The 13753-nt window shown below is 47.8% G+C and overlaps 1 protein-coding gene across 5 annotated transcripts in view; it reads right to left on the minus strand.

Moving 5' to 3' along the window:
* rapgef3 (Rap guanine nucleotide exchange factor (GEF) 3) overlaps positions 1-13753 on the minus strand; it is a 53061-nt gene that overhangs the window by 9284 nt on the left and 30024 nt on the right. For 4 of the 5 annotated variants that reach the window (XM_088633768.1, XM_088633766.1, XM_088633767.1 and 1 more), the window contains exons 3-19: positions 12977-13083; positions 12669-12790; positions 11649-11826; positions 10926-11010; positions 10070-10130; positions 9507-9583; positions 8832-8978; positions 8239-8351; positions 7851-7939; positions 7302-7380; positions 6552-6702; positions 5572-5657; positions 5207-5243; positions 4898-4973; positions 2898-3035; positions 2216-2313; positions 1457-1582 (exon numbers count right to left, since the gene is read on the minus strand). In XM_088633768.1, coding sequence (XP_088489894.1) covers positions 1457-1582; positions 2216-2313; positions 2898-3035; positions 4898-4973; positions 5207-5243; positions 5572-5657; positions 6552-6702; positions 7302-7380; positions 7851-7939; positions 8239-8351; positions 8832-8978; positions 9507-9583; positions 10070-10130; positions 10926-11010; positions 11649-11826; positions 12669-12790; positions 12977-13083 — 1770 coding nt within the window. Of the gene's footprint in view, positions 1-1456; positions 1583-2215; positions 2314-2897; positions 3036-4897; positions 4974-5206; positions 5244-5571; positions 5658-6551; positions 6703-7301; positions 7381-7850; positions 7940-8238; positions 8352-8831; positions 8979-9506; positions 9584-10069; positions 10131-10925; positions 11011-11648; positions 11827-12668; positions 12793-12976; positions 13084-13753 lie in introns of those variants that run through there. The other variant, XM_088633769.1, reaches the window with a different exon arrangement.

Consider the following 13753-nt stretch of genomic DNA (forward strand, 5'->3'; position numbering starts at 1 on the left):
GGTCATACTCTTTACCCTTATGGGCTGGTGATGGAGATTAACGGTCATACTCTTTACCCTTATGGACTGGAGATGGAGGTTAACAGTCATACTCTTTACCCTTATGGACTGGTGATAGAGGTCATAGGTCATACTCTTTACCCTTATGGACTGGCAATGGAGGTTAACAGTCATACTCTTTACCCTTATGGACTGGTGATGGAGGTTAACAGTCATACTCTTTACCCTTATGGACTGTTGATGGAGGTTAACGGTCATACTCTTTACCCTTATGGACTGGTGATGGAGATTAACGGTCATACTCTTTACCCTTATGGACTGGCGATGGAGGTTAACGGTCATACTCTTTACCCTTATGGACTGGTGATAGAGGTCATAGGTCATACTCTTTACCCTTATGGACTGGTGATGGAGGTTAACGGTCATACTCTTTACCCTTATGGACTGGTGATGGAGCTTAGAGGTCAAACTCTTTACCTTGGGTATTAGCAATGAAGGTTAAAGGTCATAATACCCCCAAGGACCAGCGATGAAGGTTAAAGGTCATACTTTCTCCTGGGCCCTATCTGAACTGCTCTTTGAGAAATCTGAGAGGTGGCAGTTCTGTGGTTGGTGCGTTTAATGCCATGTCTGTCTTAAACTGTACCATTAATTCATTATCCTTTAAAATGTTTTTTTATTTGTTTTCAGGTGGGTACGAGTGCATCATGAATCAATCATGTTATTCAATGACTGCTTTAGGTACTGCAACCCAATCCCGCTTCAACAAATTTGATCGTCTAGTTGTTCCTAAATCGAATTAGACCTGAGCGCTTTAAATACTGAGGTAGAGCACTTACACAGCTCAAGCCATTAAACACATCTCAGTGTCTGCCACTAAAAATCTTACTATACTAAAAGGAGTACTGGATAATATTATTTTTAAAAGTATTCCATTATAGTTACACATGATTTGGGTAATGGATTACTTTTTGAAATTAATAAGATTGTTTTCAGAGATACTCTATACGGTGGCTTTTTCCTCACAAATGCCTTGCTTTCTCAACATCTAGTCACTGTTGCCAAAACCTGCTCTACTGAGTATGATGCTTCACAATTAAGGACGTTTACAGTTTAAACAGTGACACACAATCTGCACATCAGGGGATGAACAACAGCAGGGCCCTTTTGAGTGTCGAAAGAGCAGAAAATATAAAAAATCCCACAGGTGAAACCAAATGCAGGTTACACCTTTAACCCAAAAAGATAGCAATTACTAATCCAGTGACATTCCACAATTGTTTAGGTCATATGGGAGTTAAGAATGTGTTCTGCATAAAAGAATGATGAGGGTGAAAATGAGGTCCAGGACAATCTGACTGAGACAAGAGCGTCACTGCCTGTAGATCTTTATCTGTGGTCATGCTGCCATCATGAAAAGGATTCTGGTGTGCCGGCCTTTACCAGGACTTCTCACCTCATGCATGGCGCCAAAGAGCTCCCAGTCGTAGTCGCTGAGCTGGCAGGCTATGTCCTTAGAGCTCATCTGCTCCAGGGAGTCCAGGGTCCCCTGGTCAGGCCCCTGCTGCTCCTTCAGAGGAATCTGCCAAAACCCAGGCCATGATCACCCATCTCATCCATAATGTTTAAATCTCTGATTGTGTGGTAGTCAAAGCAACAAATAATTGTTGCTTTCCAGTTCAGGTCTCCTTCTGGGTTATGCAGAGATCAAACATACAGTATAAATATATAATATAAATATAAACATGCCCTTAATTCTCATGATAACCCTTTCTGGTTCTGGTAAATTGGCCATACTGTACCTGCAGAACTGAAACAGATTAATTGGTAACTTGACCCTTAAGCCTGTCTTTCAGAGCATGTGAGCAAGATTAATAACTTAATTTGTGGGGAATGACTTTTCATGTTTTGGGAGCGCAGGTCACATGTGTGACCCCATACTCAGCACAAATTGAAGGTGATGCAATCACAGCTCAATCTATCCATATCCAACTATCCAATCCATCTACTGGCCTTGGAACGCCAGACGGAGTTGCAGAAGGATTGTGTTTTTTTTTCCACGCAGGCATATTGTCGGAAAGCTAGCTGGCGAATGATGAATTTCTGCGAGTGCTCACTTTACAATTACTTTGGACAGAATGTGCTTTCTACAAAACACCAGCAGAGCCCCTGACCAGGTGCGAAGTGGACGTTAGGAGCAAAGGAAAGGTGGTACCAGCTGATCCACTTGGTTGGCAGTGCAGAGGAAGAGCCTCTCGTTCACCCCCAGGGATGTGAAGACAGCCGTGGTGTCCAGTTTGAGCTGGGCCCTCTCTGAAACATACAACACAGACACGCCATGTTCACCAAGAACCCTCCCACTAGCTCTAGCGCATCTCGTCCCAGCCAGTTTCCCCCGGGATTCCTCTGAGAGGATGCAGGAAGCTTCCCCAGAAAATTCAGCAAAGGATGGATTGTGGTCTGACTTGCAAAATGGTGCTTTTCAACTGAGGTTTGTAATTCTCTGCTCTAGCAGTGAACAATTCACTGAATGAAAAACATTTATACAGAGCATGGTGGTGTGTATCAGACTCAGAGGAGAAAAGAAAAACTATAAAACCTACATCAGGATTGTGCAATCATCTGTCATTGGATTCCATCAATTCTAATTGATTACATTAAGATTGTATAATAAAAGGGCAGCTGCACTCCTCAAAGGGAAGGAGTGGCCCCAACCTTGCATCCCCAGCTACAGTGTGCTCCTGATCCTGCATCTCCAGCTACAGTGTGCTCCTGATCAGACACAGTCAGCCCAGTCCAAACTGAAATCATGGTGCATTAGGATACAGGATTTCTGAGCTGTGGAAGGAATCCAGACACCTGCCAGAAGTGGAAGTCACAACGGAGCACTGCCCTACCTCCAGAGGAGTTAATTTTGACCAAGACATGGTTCCCTCCTGGGTTGACAAGCGCTGATATCACATCCTGCACGGAGGTGTCAACCGGGAGCATCAGGGAGACGGGGGTGCGATCGGGGCGGAAGATCTCATACAGCACTTCGGGGAACAAGGGGAGACAGGCTGGGGTCAGTTAACCTGTAGTCGAGTGTGAGCCTGGGTGGGCAGTCCTGTCCAGAGGGCCCATGTCTCTGAAGGGTTTCATTCCAGCTCAGCTCTTAACAGCCTGGAGCTGCTCGTTACTGGAACTAATTTAACAGTAAATTAGCGCTCCTCGGGCGCTGGGACCTCCAACACCGGTCCAGGACCAGGGTGGAAGTCAAGCGTCCTCCTAATCATGAAGAGAGCATCCCCAGTCCCCAGATCTCTCACCTATGGAGCTGATCTAGAAAGAATTCCCACATACTTGACACAAATGGCAGACAAACGTGAACTAGAATGAAGAAAGTTAGATGCCAAAGAGTGAAAAGAGGCTGTGGGCACACTCTAACAGTGCCTGGTATCCCATCAATGTAGTGCACCTTGAAACTCTTGTAGCATATTCTGGACCCTGCCTGGAATACTCCAGTCATTACTGGAACAAAACAAAATGTTTAGACCAACTGTGCAAATAATCAGCCTCACGGCTTTGTATACCTTGTCAGCCCTTAAAGGTACATGTTGAACAAATATAAATCCCACTGGTCATCAATATAAATATTATAATTCATAACTGATAACTATGCTTTGGAATTTTTGTGGTCTGTACTGTAAAAACCCTTCATCACCATCCCAGCAGACAGTATCAATTCTGTGATGCTCTTTTTCAGACTCTTAACGCAGCTCGTGAGAAGGGCAGCATTCACAAAAACATTATGGGCAGATTTTATCACTGAAACACATAACGAGAAAAGCCTTTTTGCCAATTCATTGACAAGAGTAGAGTGCAATTTACTCCGCAGTATAAAAGTGCTGCATTTCAAAATATTCTAATATTCAAATATCTCTGACACCATATGGTTACAGGCCAGCAGGAACCACAGGACTTGTGAAATCAATGCCTTACCATTGCTTTAGACCTGGGAGATTCGGTTGGTTCAATTGAGTAAATATTTAGGTGGGATAAGCCTTAGAAAACCCTGTGGATTTAGACTGGAGTTGAAAGAGTAAAATAGAATCCAAGTGGATTAAGTGATTAGTGAGCTATAGGTGCCAAAGTGTGTTTGAATAATTTAGGTCCCTGATAGCCAATGAGAGCCGCATTGCAGCAAGATTTCTAGCTATGAGTTGTGTAGACTTGTGAAGGGAATCGGACATTTGATCGAATGTGGGTGGAGTTTGCATGTTCTCCCTGTGTTCGCATGGGTTTCCTCCAGGTGTGCCGATTTTTCTCGAACAGTTCAAAAACATACTGGTAGGTTAATTGAAATTCTTGAAAAACTGGCCCTGTGTGAATGTGCACATGTCTGCGTCTGTCCTCCCTGTGATGGACTGGCCTCCTGTCCGGGGTGTGTCCTGCCTTGTGCCTGTGGCTTGCTGGGACAGGCTCTGGCTCCCCTCTGACCTGGATTAGAAAACGGACGGAGGGAATCTCGAGGCATGACTGTTCTGTAAATGATTCCTAACTGCCTGGTCTTCCAACACCCTTGCTTCTTTCGGAGTGTTGGGTCACTTTTCATCTGATCTGCACTCTCTGTTTTTTAAAATTGCACTAAATATTTGACCAATTGGCCGTGAGCAGTGAAAAACAACTGGAAAATCTCGCAGGATCTTGTGAATCCTGAGGACAGGACTTGGGCACCACTGATTTGCACCAAATGTGCAAATTAACAATAAAAAAGGCCTTTCTGTGCCTGTGTTCAGGACGATGGAGCTTGGCTTTCAGGTAGAATAAGCAGGACCGGCTGTAGGCGAGCCCACTGTGAAGGAACAGATCCAGAAGCTCTGCGGTACTGCAGCATGGTTGAGAATAAAAACCTCACCTTTATCCTGCGATCTGATTGGCCGGCACTTCCTCACACATTCCTCCTGACCGGAAAACCAGTCGAACTCGTTAGCCTGTGAGAAAGACAGCGGGAGAGTCTGCTTCAGAACAGTCCTGCACAGGATCCCCGAGGACTCAGGGGGTTTTTGGAGGACTTGGGGGTTTGCGCTCACTGTGACAAGGGGAGGATGCCAGCCCGGCCTGTGCAGAATACAGGTCGTGGCGAGGTCACGCCAGCACCGCGCTGGCTGGTCTCCCCCCCCCATCCCGCCCCGGAGCTAGAGACAGCAAGCCGAGCGAAACCCACCTTGCTCTGAGACGCTGCGCTGTAGCCGTTCTCCAGCCTGCGAGAAAGAAATCAAAAGGCACATTTCAGGATGAGAATGAGACACTGAACCGGAGCTGCACAAACCAGCAGGGAGAGAAAATAATTATCATAATGAATTCTAATCATAACTAATAATTACCATGAAATCTAAAATACTTAAGTCTTGGTGGCATTTACAAATCCACATGGTCTCTTTAAGTTCTTCCAAACGGTAATCAATTCTAGTGACTAAAAATACCATTAAGAGGAAGAAGACTGAAGACAGTTTGACTGTCAGCAGGGGTGCGAGCCAGACGCTGAGAAGCCGCCTTCTGCTCCCCTGACATTTCCTGTTTGTCACTCACGCTCGGGTCTTCCTCCGGTCAGGGAGCTGCTGCTCCTTCAGCATGACGGTCAGACGGGAGTCCCTCACCACTGCCCCCTTCAGGCTCTGGGAGGGAATTACAAGGATGGGCAGAAAGCGCAAAGCGCAAGGAAGTCAGGAGCTGCCTGTGCCAGCCCAGCCCTCCCAGCAGACCACTGAGGCATGCCGACCTTCCGCAGGGTGCAAAACGGCTCAACCCACACCTCCTCCACCGCCTTTAAAGGGATTATCCCGATAAGCCTGGGTCTGAGCACGGTAAGGCATCTTGAGGTTCAGAAAAGAAGGGGGGTGTGTGTGCTTTGAAAACTGGATTGCAAAGACACATTATGGGAGTCACATTTCACTGCGTCTGTTAACGTAAGCAGAAATAAAACTTCAACTGACCGCCCAGGGAAGGCAGATTATCCACTGTTTACTCAGTTTGACTGAGAGGTGTGCTGCTGTACAGATTTAAATGTACCAAAGCTCACCGCAACACCCTCTAGAACATGGGTTTTCCTTTAAGCAGCCTGCATTCATGGAAGATCTGACACACACCCTTTTTTGTCCAGGGCTCTACAGTCTAAAATACCGTCACAGTTCACAGTCATCTCAATAGGTTAGCCCATCTGCAATTTGGACAATTCATTAATTATGAGCTAGAACAAGATGGCATCTTTCTAGGCACTTGGATAATTAATTATGAGCTAGAACAGGCTGGCATCTTTCTAGACACTTGGGTAATTAATTATGAGCTAGAACAGAGTGGCATCTTTCTAGGCACTTGGGTAATTAATTATGAGCTAGAACAGGCTGGCATCTTTCTAGACACTTGGGTAATTAATTATGAGCTAGAACAGGGTGGCATCTTTCTAGGCACTTGGGTAATTAATTATGAGCTAGAACAGGCTGGCATCTTTCTAGGCACTTGGATAATTATGAGCTCTCCTTGGATTCACACGGGGTTTGCACTCTCCTTACCTCCAGAAACTCCACAGCTGTGGGGTCCTCTTTGAGCAGCTTCCCGTACAGCCCCACCCACTGGTACAGCAGGCGGATGATCTTCTGCTTCTTGTTGAGGGAGTACGCCGCCTTCTCCAGCTCGGAGCCTTCTGAGGGCTCGGTGTGGTAGGTTCACAGGGGGGTTAAGGGCCACACTGTGCAGGGCACCGTCACAAGAAGGTCGTCATCTAGTCATCTGCTAGGTCAGGGCCAAGCAGTTACCAAGACCCATCAATGAATTCCAGTGCAGCTCTCTGGCAGAACCAGACTGTTATGACCACCAAAGGTGTTTGACTAATCAGACAGTTAAACAGCCTGCAGTACTGAAATCCAATGGGCAGAAAGCCTCTAAAGCCATGTGTTCTCTGCATCAGTTCTCCTGTACTTGTTCTTCTGTACCTGTATGTCTACATCTACCGTCAGTTTTCTTCACATTTGTATTAGAAGATTATAAAGCTACTGGCTGCTGAATTGTCCTGAATCCCCCAGATCTCATTCTCACCTTTACCTACCCATAAGATGGGATCCTTGTTTCCATTTTCTTTTACAACCGACCACCGGTGTCGTAAAAATAATAGGCTTGTGTTTCATATTCAAGTCAACTTTCGACCTTTCTCCCCCATAATAATATCTGGCTCTGCATCCTGACGGCAATCTACTCATTTTTTGAATGACCTGTGCCCTCACAAGATACACTGCGACCCTCCTGGGAGCCTGGTGGCAGGATATTAGTGCAGCAGCGCTGGGCAGAGCTGTGACGAGGGCATGAAGACACAGTGCGTTAGGAGGAAGTCGGTCACACAGGAATCTGGGGGAATAAAACACAGTTCACGGTTACGATCACAAGACCTGCAAACCTGCAGTGTGTGGCAGATGACTGAATTAAAGCCAGGTTTTATCTAGGCCTTAACGTTCCCCTTACACCGGCCTGTAAAACGTTTTCTGCTCTGGCCAAACTGCCTGCACCTCAGCCACTCCCATTTGCTTACAGTGGATTATAATGTCTGCGAATTTAATAAATGTTCACGGATGTGGTTTCAATGAGGCAGAACAGTAACAATGGCGAGCCTATCAGGTTTGCCTTTTGAGAGCCAAGTGTCTGTTTAGCCTCTCCAGGAAGTCTCTCTCCCACAAATCCGATCAGTTTATCAGAGTTCAGATTATCATCAGGGAGCCTGACCGGCCTCTCAGACGCTCATATATTTAGTAGGCCTACATTCGTCTATGAGCAGCAGAAATGCAACAGGTAGCATTCGGCTTGCCCCCCTGCTACCGAACCTGGGAGTTCGCTGGGGTTCGAGTCCAGCCGCACTGTTTCAAGCAGGTGTTCCAGGATTTTCTCCGGGGTCCCAGACATCACCGTGTACCTGAGGAGACAATGGAAAGGCGGTGGACATTAGCCAAGTCTGTGCGGGTCCCATGGTACAACGCCGCCAAGTTCCCTGATTGGAACAGACTGTAGAAAAACCACAGTCAAACCTGGGATTTACATTTATGGGGTGGTTGACTGGTAGTGTGTATCAAAGGGGCTCCAATTCTGTAATTGCCTCTGTGCACACAAAGGGTTACACCATTGGGTGGCAGTGAGTCTTTGAGGATTCCTGATTGGCCATGTGTCTTTGCCCTGTTGCAGTTCTCGTAGTGGCCGGGGGGGGGGTGTCTTTACTTGTTGCTGTTGGCTGAGCCTCCCTGACTGGACTGCTCGCTTTGACTGCTCTTCTCCAGCACCAGCACCACCTTCCCATGCTCCTCCAGCCGCACAGTGTTGGCCTCCACATCCTGGAAAAGAGCCCGCACCACAGACACTGCTGAACAGGGCTGAGAAATACCCATCATATGAGGGCTGAATGAGGCCACTGAGCGGCCATTTAACCCTTGCTAGTACAGTAGCAGCAGTGTTACTTTCTAATAATAAGGGAATTGTTGTCAATATCCTTGAATATCCCGTGACTAGTAAAAAGCTGTATTCGAGTACTGGGGCCTGTCGTATTAAAATGAGCACACAAACACCGAAGCTAGTGGAATTGTCCAATTTTCCAACAATACTTCCACATATATGTATAAGCCTGTTATAGGAGCTGTCGGGCTCTGCTTGATACTCACGGCAAAGGTGCCACATACTATATACTGCTGGGTTTGTGTCTGCTCTGTTTTATGCTTGGTGGTGTGTCACATACAGTATTACGTTTATCAGCGCTGCTTGTATAGAGCTGGGTAATTGGGAGATCAGGCTTTGCTGGATTTGACTGAGGGACTGACCTTGAGGATGTGGATGAAGTCCTGCTTGTCTACGCGCAGGAAGTGGCAGTTGTCCTCGCGCAGGATGATAGTAGCCGCACGGGGGGCATCATTCAGAAGGGCCAGCTGTCCAAAGTCATCCCCCTCGTGAAGCGTGGTGACCAAGCCCTGTCACGATGACAAGACACACGCAGAGAGCACGGTCATCTGGGTAAACTTCTGCTGACATTTGGTTGGAAAGTGCCTTAAGATACACCAAAGAGTGCATTAAAGTTTTTTTTTTTAATTGCAGGATTGTGTGAGGGCAGCATGGTGGTACAGTACAGAGGTTAGCATTGCTGTCTAGCATTGCTGGGGCTGTGGGGTGCTATCTGCGTGGAGTTTGCATGTTCTGCCTGTGTTCGCAAAGGTTTTCTCTAGGTGCTCCAGTTTCCTCCCACAGTCCAAAGACATTCTGGGAGGTAAATTGGCTTCTGGGAGAATTGGCCCTTGTGTGAGTGTGTGCGAGTTTGCGTCTGTGTCCATGTGTGCCCTGCAATGGACTGGAGTCCGATCCCCTGCCTTGTGCCCATTGCTTGCCAGGATAGGCTCCAGCTCCACCACCACCCTCAATTGGCTGAAGTGGTTAGAAAATGGATGGATGGCATGACTGTGTAATCGGCACTATGCACCTGCAGAGCCACAGGCCTTACTCACCTTCCCGTGCGTGATCACGTTGACAGAGCCCTTCCAGATGATGTACCAGGATGTCCCTTTGTCTCCTTGGCTGAACACTGGCACAAGCAGAGCAAGACTGGGAGTCAGCTTAGGGCAAAGTCCTTCACAAGCACAAGTGACAAAACAGGACCTTCATCCCAGTTTCTGTAGCCGTAAGTAAGCTGAGAATGCAAGACTTCCCGATGGGTGTTAACAGTCACAGATTAACACCCCAGCACTACTGATAACCATTTATAAAACACTATTAATACAGATAAATTACAGTTCTTTCTCAAGGACATAACATGATTGTGCTCATTAAGGACTTCAATTTATGTCCCCCTACAGTCAAGCAGCCAGTTCTGGACTTGTGTGACGTGCAAACAACTTCCTGTAGGCACACCAATGCACTAAAATCCTGCAAATTAAGCAGCATGCTTCAGCTAATTTTAGACACTAAAGAAGACATTCAACACACTTCTGTATAAATATCAAGAAGATGCATGTACATCGGTACAGCAACAAGTTAAAAATGCAATCGCAGGAAAGTGCAAACTACTCACAGAGCGTTCCTGCCTTGGCGTGGGATTCAAACACCAGCACAGCAGCCAGTTCCCTCCGGACCTCAACAACAAGAGCAGCAGAGAAATCATCTCATCTTACAATTAATTACATTCACATGCAGGAGTCATCACACCTTTACATATAAAGCCTCTCATCTCAAAGGAGCTGAAGCACTCCGTGTGGAAGTGAGTTAAGGGGAAATTCAGGGAGACCAGACTGAACAAATCCGGGACATCAAGGTCATTACCCCCTCATTCCCATTCATGGGGACGGGATGCATTCCCATACCGCACATCACCAACTCAGGAACTGCAACACGGACTCCTGATTATTCTAACATCCCCGCGATGTATGTATTGTACGACAGAGACCCCTGTACTTCAATAGACATACCACTGTGGAACAGGATATGCTGTGTGTTGTGCTGTGCAATGTGCAATGTACAATGTTGGTGGTTGTTTCCCATTTTAGACACTAGGTGGCACTACAGTGCAACTGTAAAATGATCCAGAGACACCTGTGCCCACGTAAAATGAGAGGCATTGATGCTTTGGTCGTGAAATATGAACAACAAGCACAGAATAGCATTAAAGGCTGACATAACAGGAAGGCGTCTCCAGGTCAACAGAATCTGAAAATCTGAGTGGCTTAGTGTTCAGATGTGAGTAAATGTCTCTGTGCCGACATTCTAGCGAGAAACGAGTCTCACAATGTCGGTCTCGAGCGGTTTCATCCTCAAGCCGCGGAGCAGGGGGCTGGGAATGGGGGACCTGAGGCTTCTTCAGACCCCCTGGCGAGGCGCTTGTGTGGGTAAAGAGAAAGCGGGCGGAGGGACAGTCCCAGCGGCAGTCTTACCGAGCTGGAGAGATGGGCTACGGCCTTGATGTGCAGCAGCTCCTCGAAGATCACCTCCAGGTCCTCTGGACCCCTCTGGCTCGGCCTGGGAGGAAGGGCAGAGGGATCAGAGCTCCCTGGTAACAGCCTCGCCAGTCCTCAGACTGTTCTCAGCATCCTTGTTAGAAGCCCAGGCGGCAATGTTTCCGTGGAGAAGTGGACATTTTACTTCTGTCTGGCAATTTATTTCCTCCTGTTACCTTTATTAACTAGGCAATAGTTTTATAAGGTAAAGAAGTTCAAGTAGGTAGCCGGGCAGCATGCATAGGTCACAAAGGAACGGGTAAAAGGCTCTACAACTGAAACGTTGTGTCTCTTTTCCTTTCAGCATGGAATAAGCCTTTACCTGTAGACCCATAGTCTTTATAGTTCAAACCTCTAAAGGGAAAATTTGAATACATGCATTACTTAAACAAGGCATAAGGCATACAATAAAATGCCAAAATCAAGAAGGAAACTGGCACTAACACATCTGAAGCTGGAAGCTCGTGTTTCATCACGCAGGGCCCTGATGCGACAGGGTGCAGATGTTCTGTTAAAACTGGAGCCATTCCTCTTTACCTGGGCCCATTCGTCTAACTGTGGCAGCGCTCTCTGCACAGCAGACAAGGTGCCCAGCTGCTCAGTCGCCTTCAACAAGCATCCGCGGCGGTGCCCGCGGGCAGGGGGACCCAGGCTACTTACGGTTTGCGCAGGATCATGGTCAGAAGGGCATCGGGACCCATCTGAGCCAACAACGCCATCGCCTCCTGAAGCTCGTCCTCCGAGTCCTTCTCGGTGGCCGTGTGGTCCGCCCCGAACTCGGCCTCCAAAAAGTGGTAGAACTGGGCGTCTTTGTCTTGGAAGTTCAGCTCCTGCTTTGCTTGAGCGGAAGGGGAGAAGGCCGGGTAAGGAAGACGGGGCGCACCTCCGAAGACAGGGCTGGGAGATCAGCGTGCAAATTGCGTGGGCTCTGACGAAGAGAACCCCGCTTTGCACATGAGTGAAAAGGTGTAGATTCATGCCGTCTGAGTGCAGGTTGGGCTCTGTGACCCACCTGCAGGTTACTGATTATTTGCTTAGCAGACGTTCTTTTCTCAGGGTCATGTCACTAACTAATGGTTTGGGATTCTCTAAATGGCGCACAGTTGGCTCAGTACCAGCTAAGTATCGCCATCGACAACGTCTGGGATTGGTTGACCACTGTGGCTCCCAAAGAAAGAGCGATCCCTGTGACCTGCTGGGAGCCGGCCAGACGTCTGGTGACGTCAGCGAGGGACGAGCCGGTCCTCCGGCTGGCAGCGAACCTGCTGTGCGTCACTGTGCGAGATGGACAGGCCAATGGGTGGGAGGATCAGGGGAGCACGGCTGCCCTTCCTCGTTCCCCCTGGGTGGGCAGAGGGATCGGCACAGTGAGCCGAGATGGAAAGGCACAGCGGGTCGATCCCACACCCGGCAGGTATAGGTATAGAAGTGTGTGTAGAAGCTATCCTGTTGATCAGTACAAGCTATCCTGTTGATCAGTACCAGGGTGGCCCACCTTGTCTCTTCCAGTTCCTTCTGCAAGGCACTGTAGGTAAATCATTGATGGGTAAAAAGGAAGCAAGAGGCAAGTGGGAATCCAGAATGCTGACAAGACCGACCATCCTAATTATCTGAGATCCAGCCCTCACTCTGCAAAGTAAGGGGTGCAGGGGTCACTCTGCACTCTACTGCCACACTTACCATGAACAAGAATCCCCTCGTCCACTAAGACTTGCCACATGCCCACTGCCTGGCTCCGCGATTGGATGCTGCCATTTACTTTCATCAACCAGTCCACCAGCTCCTTCCCAGTACAGCATCGTCTACCACAGGGAGCATAGGAAGAATTAGCGGAACCCCAGTTTTAGCAGCATGAATTAAAACTTGCTCCAAACCAGGCATACAATGCTACTCGAGAACTTCAACCACAAGGAGCTAGAATGAGACCACAATCTGTCCAGGGCTCATGCTCATGGGTAGGAACCCTTTAAAGACTTTTGCCACTTTACCTGTAAGTCTTGAGGTGGTACTTCCTGTCCCTGATCAGCCCTGGGCTGCGTTTGATTAAGGCAGCATAGAGAGCCCTTCCTGCCTTCAAGACCCGCTGGAACAAGAACTGGAAACAGGAGAAAACTGGAATTAAAAACGTGTGGCCCTGGTGGTTAAAGTGACGTGCACTGTGTTACAGCAGAAAATCATTTAATATGTACTCATGCCAGCACAGAACGACAACAGTGACCTAAGTGCCAGCACTGTCATCAGCGGATGACATGCAAACACAGGCTGCTTTCGTCATGGTCTGACAGGAGTGTGAGACACCACTTAGACTAACATCAGGCAGCTCTCATACACACGCCTGTGCACAGGCATGCATTATCTTTCCCACAGATCATGTTTTCTGCACTGCACATTTTAGCCAACATTCCTTTTATTATTCTGTCTCGTAACGATTGGTAAAATCATATTTTTCAACAGAGAATTACCTGAGAGCATCATGAAATGCCCGACTGTCACCCCCTCTCTTCCCCTCTCCCTCAGCTTCTGGCTGTTTTGCAAAGGGCTGGCAGATTTATTCAGGTTTTCTGGCATTGGTACGGTACTGTATGTCTTTAAGGTGTTAGGGACTCAGAATAAACACACAGCTGTAGGACGTAAGATGGACACTTTTAAAGTCTTTCCCAGGCTCCCCCTCTCACTGGTCAAACCTTCAGCCCCAGGCAAACTAAGAAATACAACTGCAGCCACTGCTGACACAAATCTAGCAAGGCAAAGGGACACGTGGGTAG

The sequence above is a fragment of the Lepisosteus platostomus genome, chromosome 1, assembly GCF_059453375.1.
Source record: "Lepisosteus platostomus isolate fLepPlt1 chromosome 1, fLepPlt1.hap1, whole genome shotgun sequence".
Taxonomy (NCBI): Eukaryota; Metazoa; Chordata; class Actinopteri; order Semionotiformes; family Lepisosteidae; genus Lepisosteus; species Lepisosteus platostomus.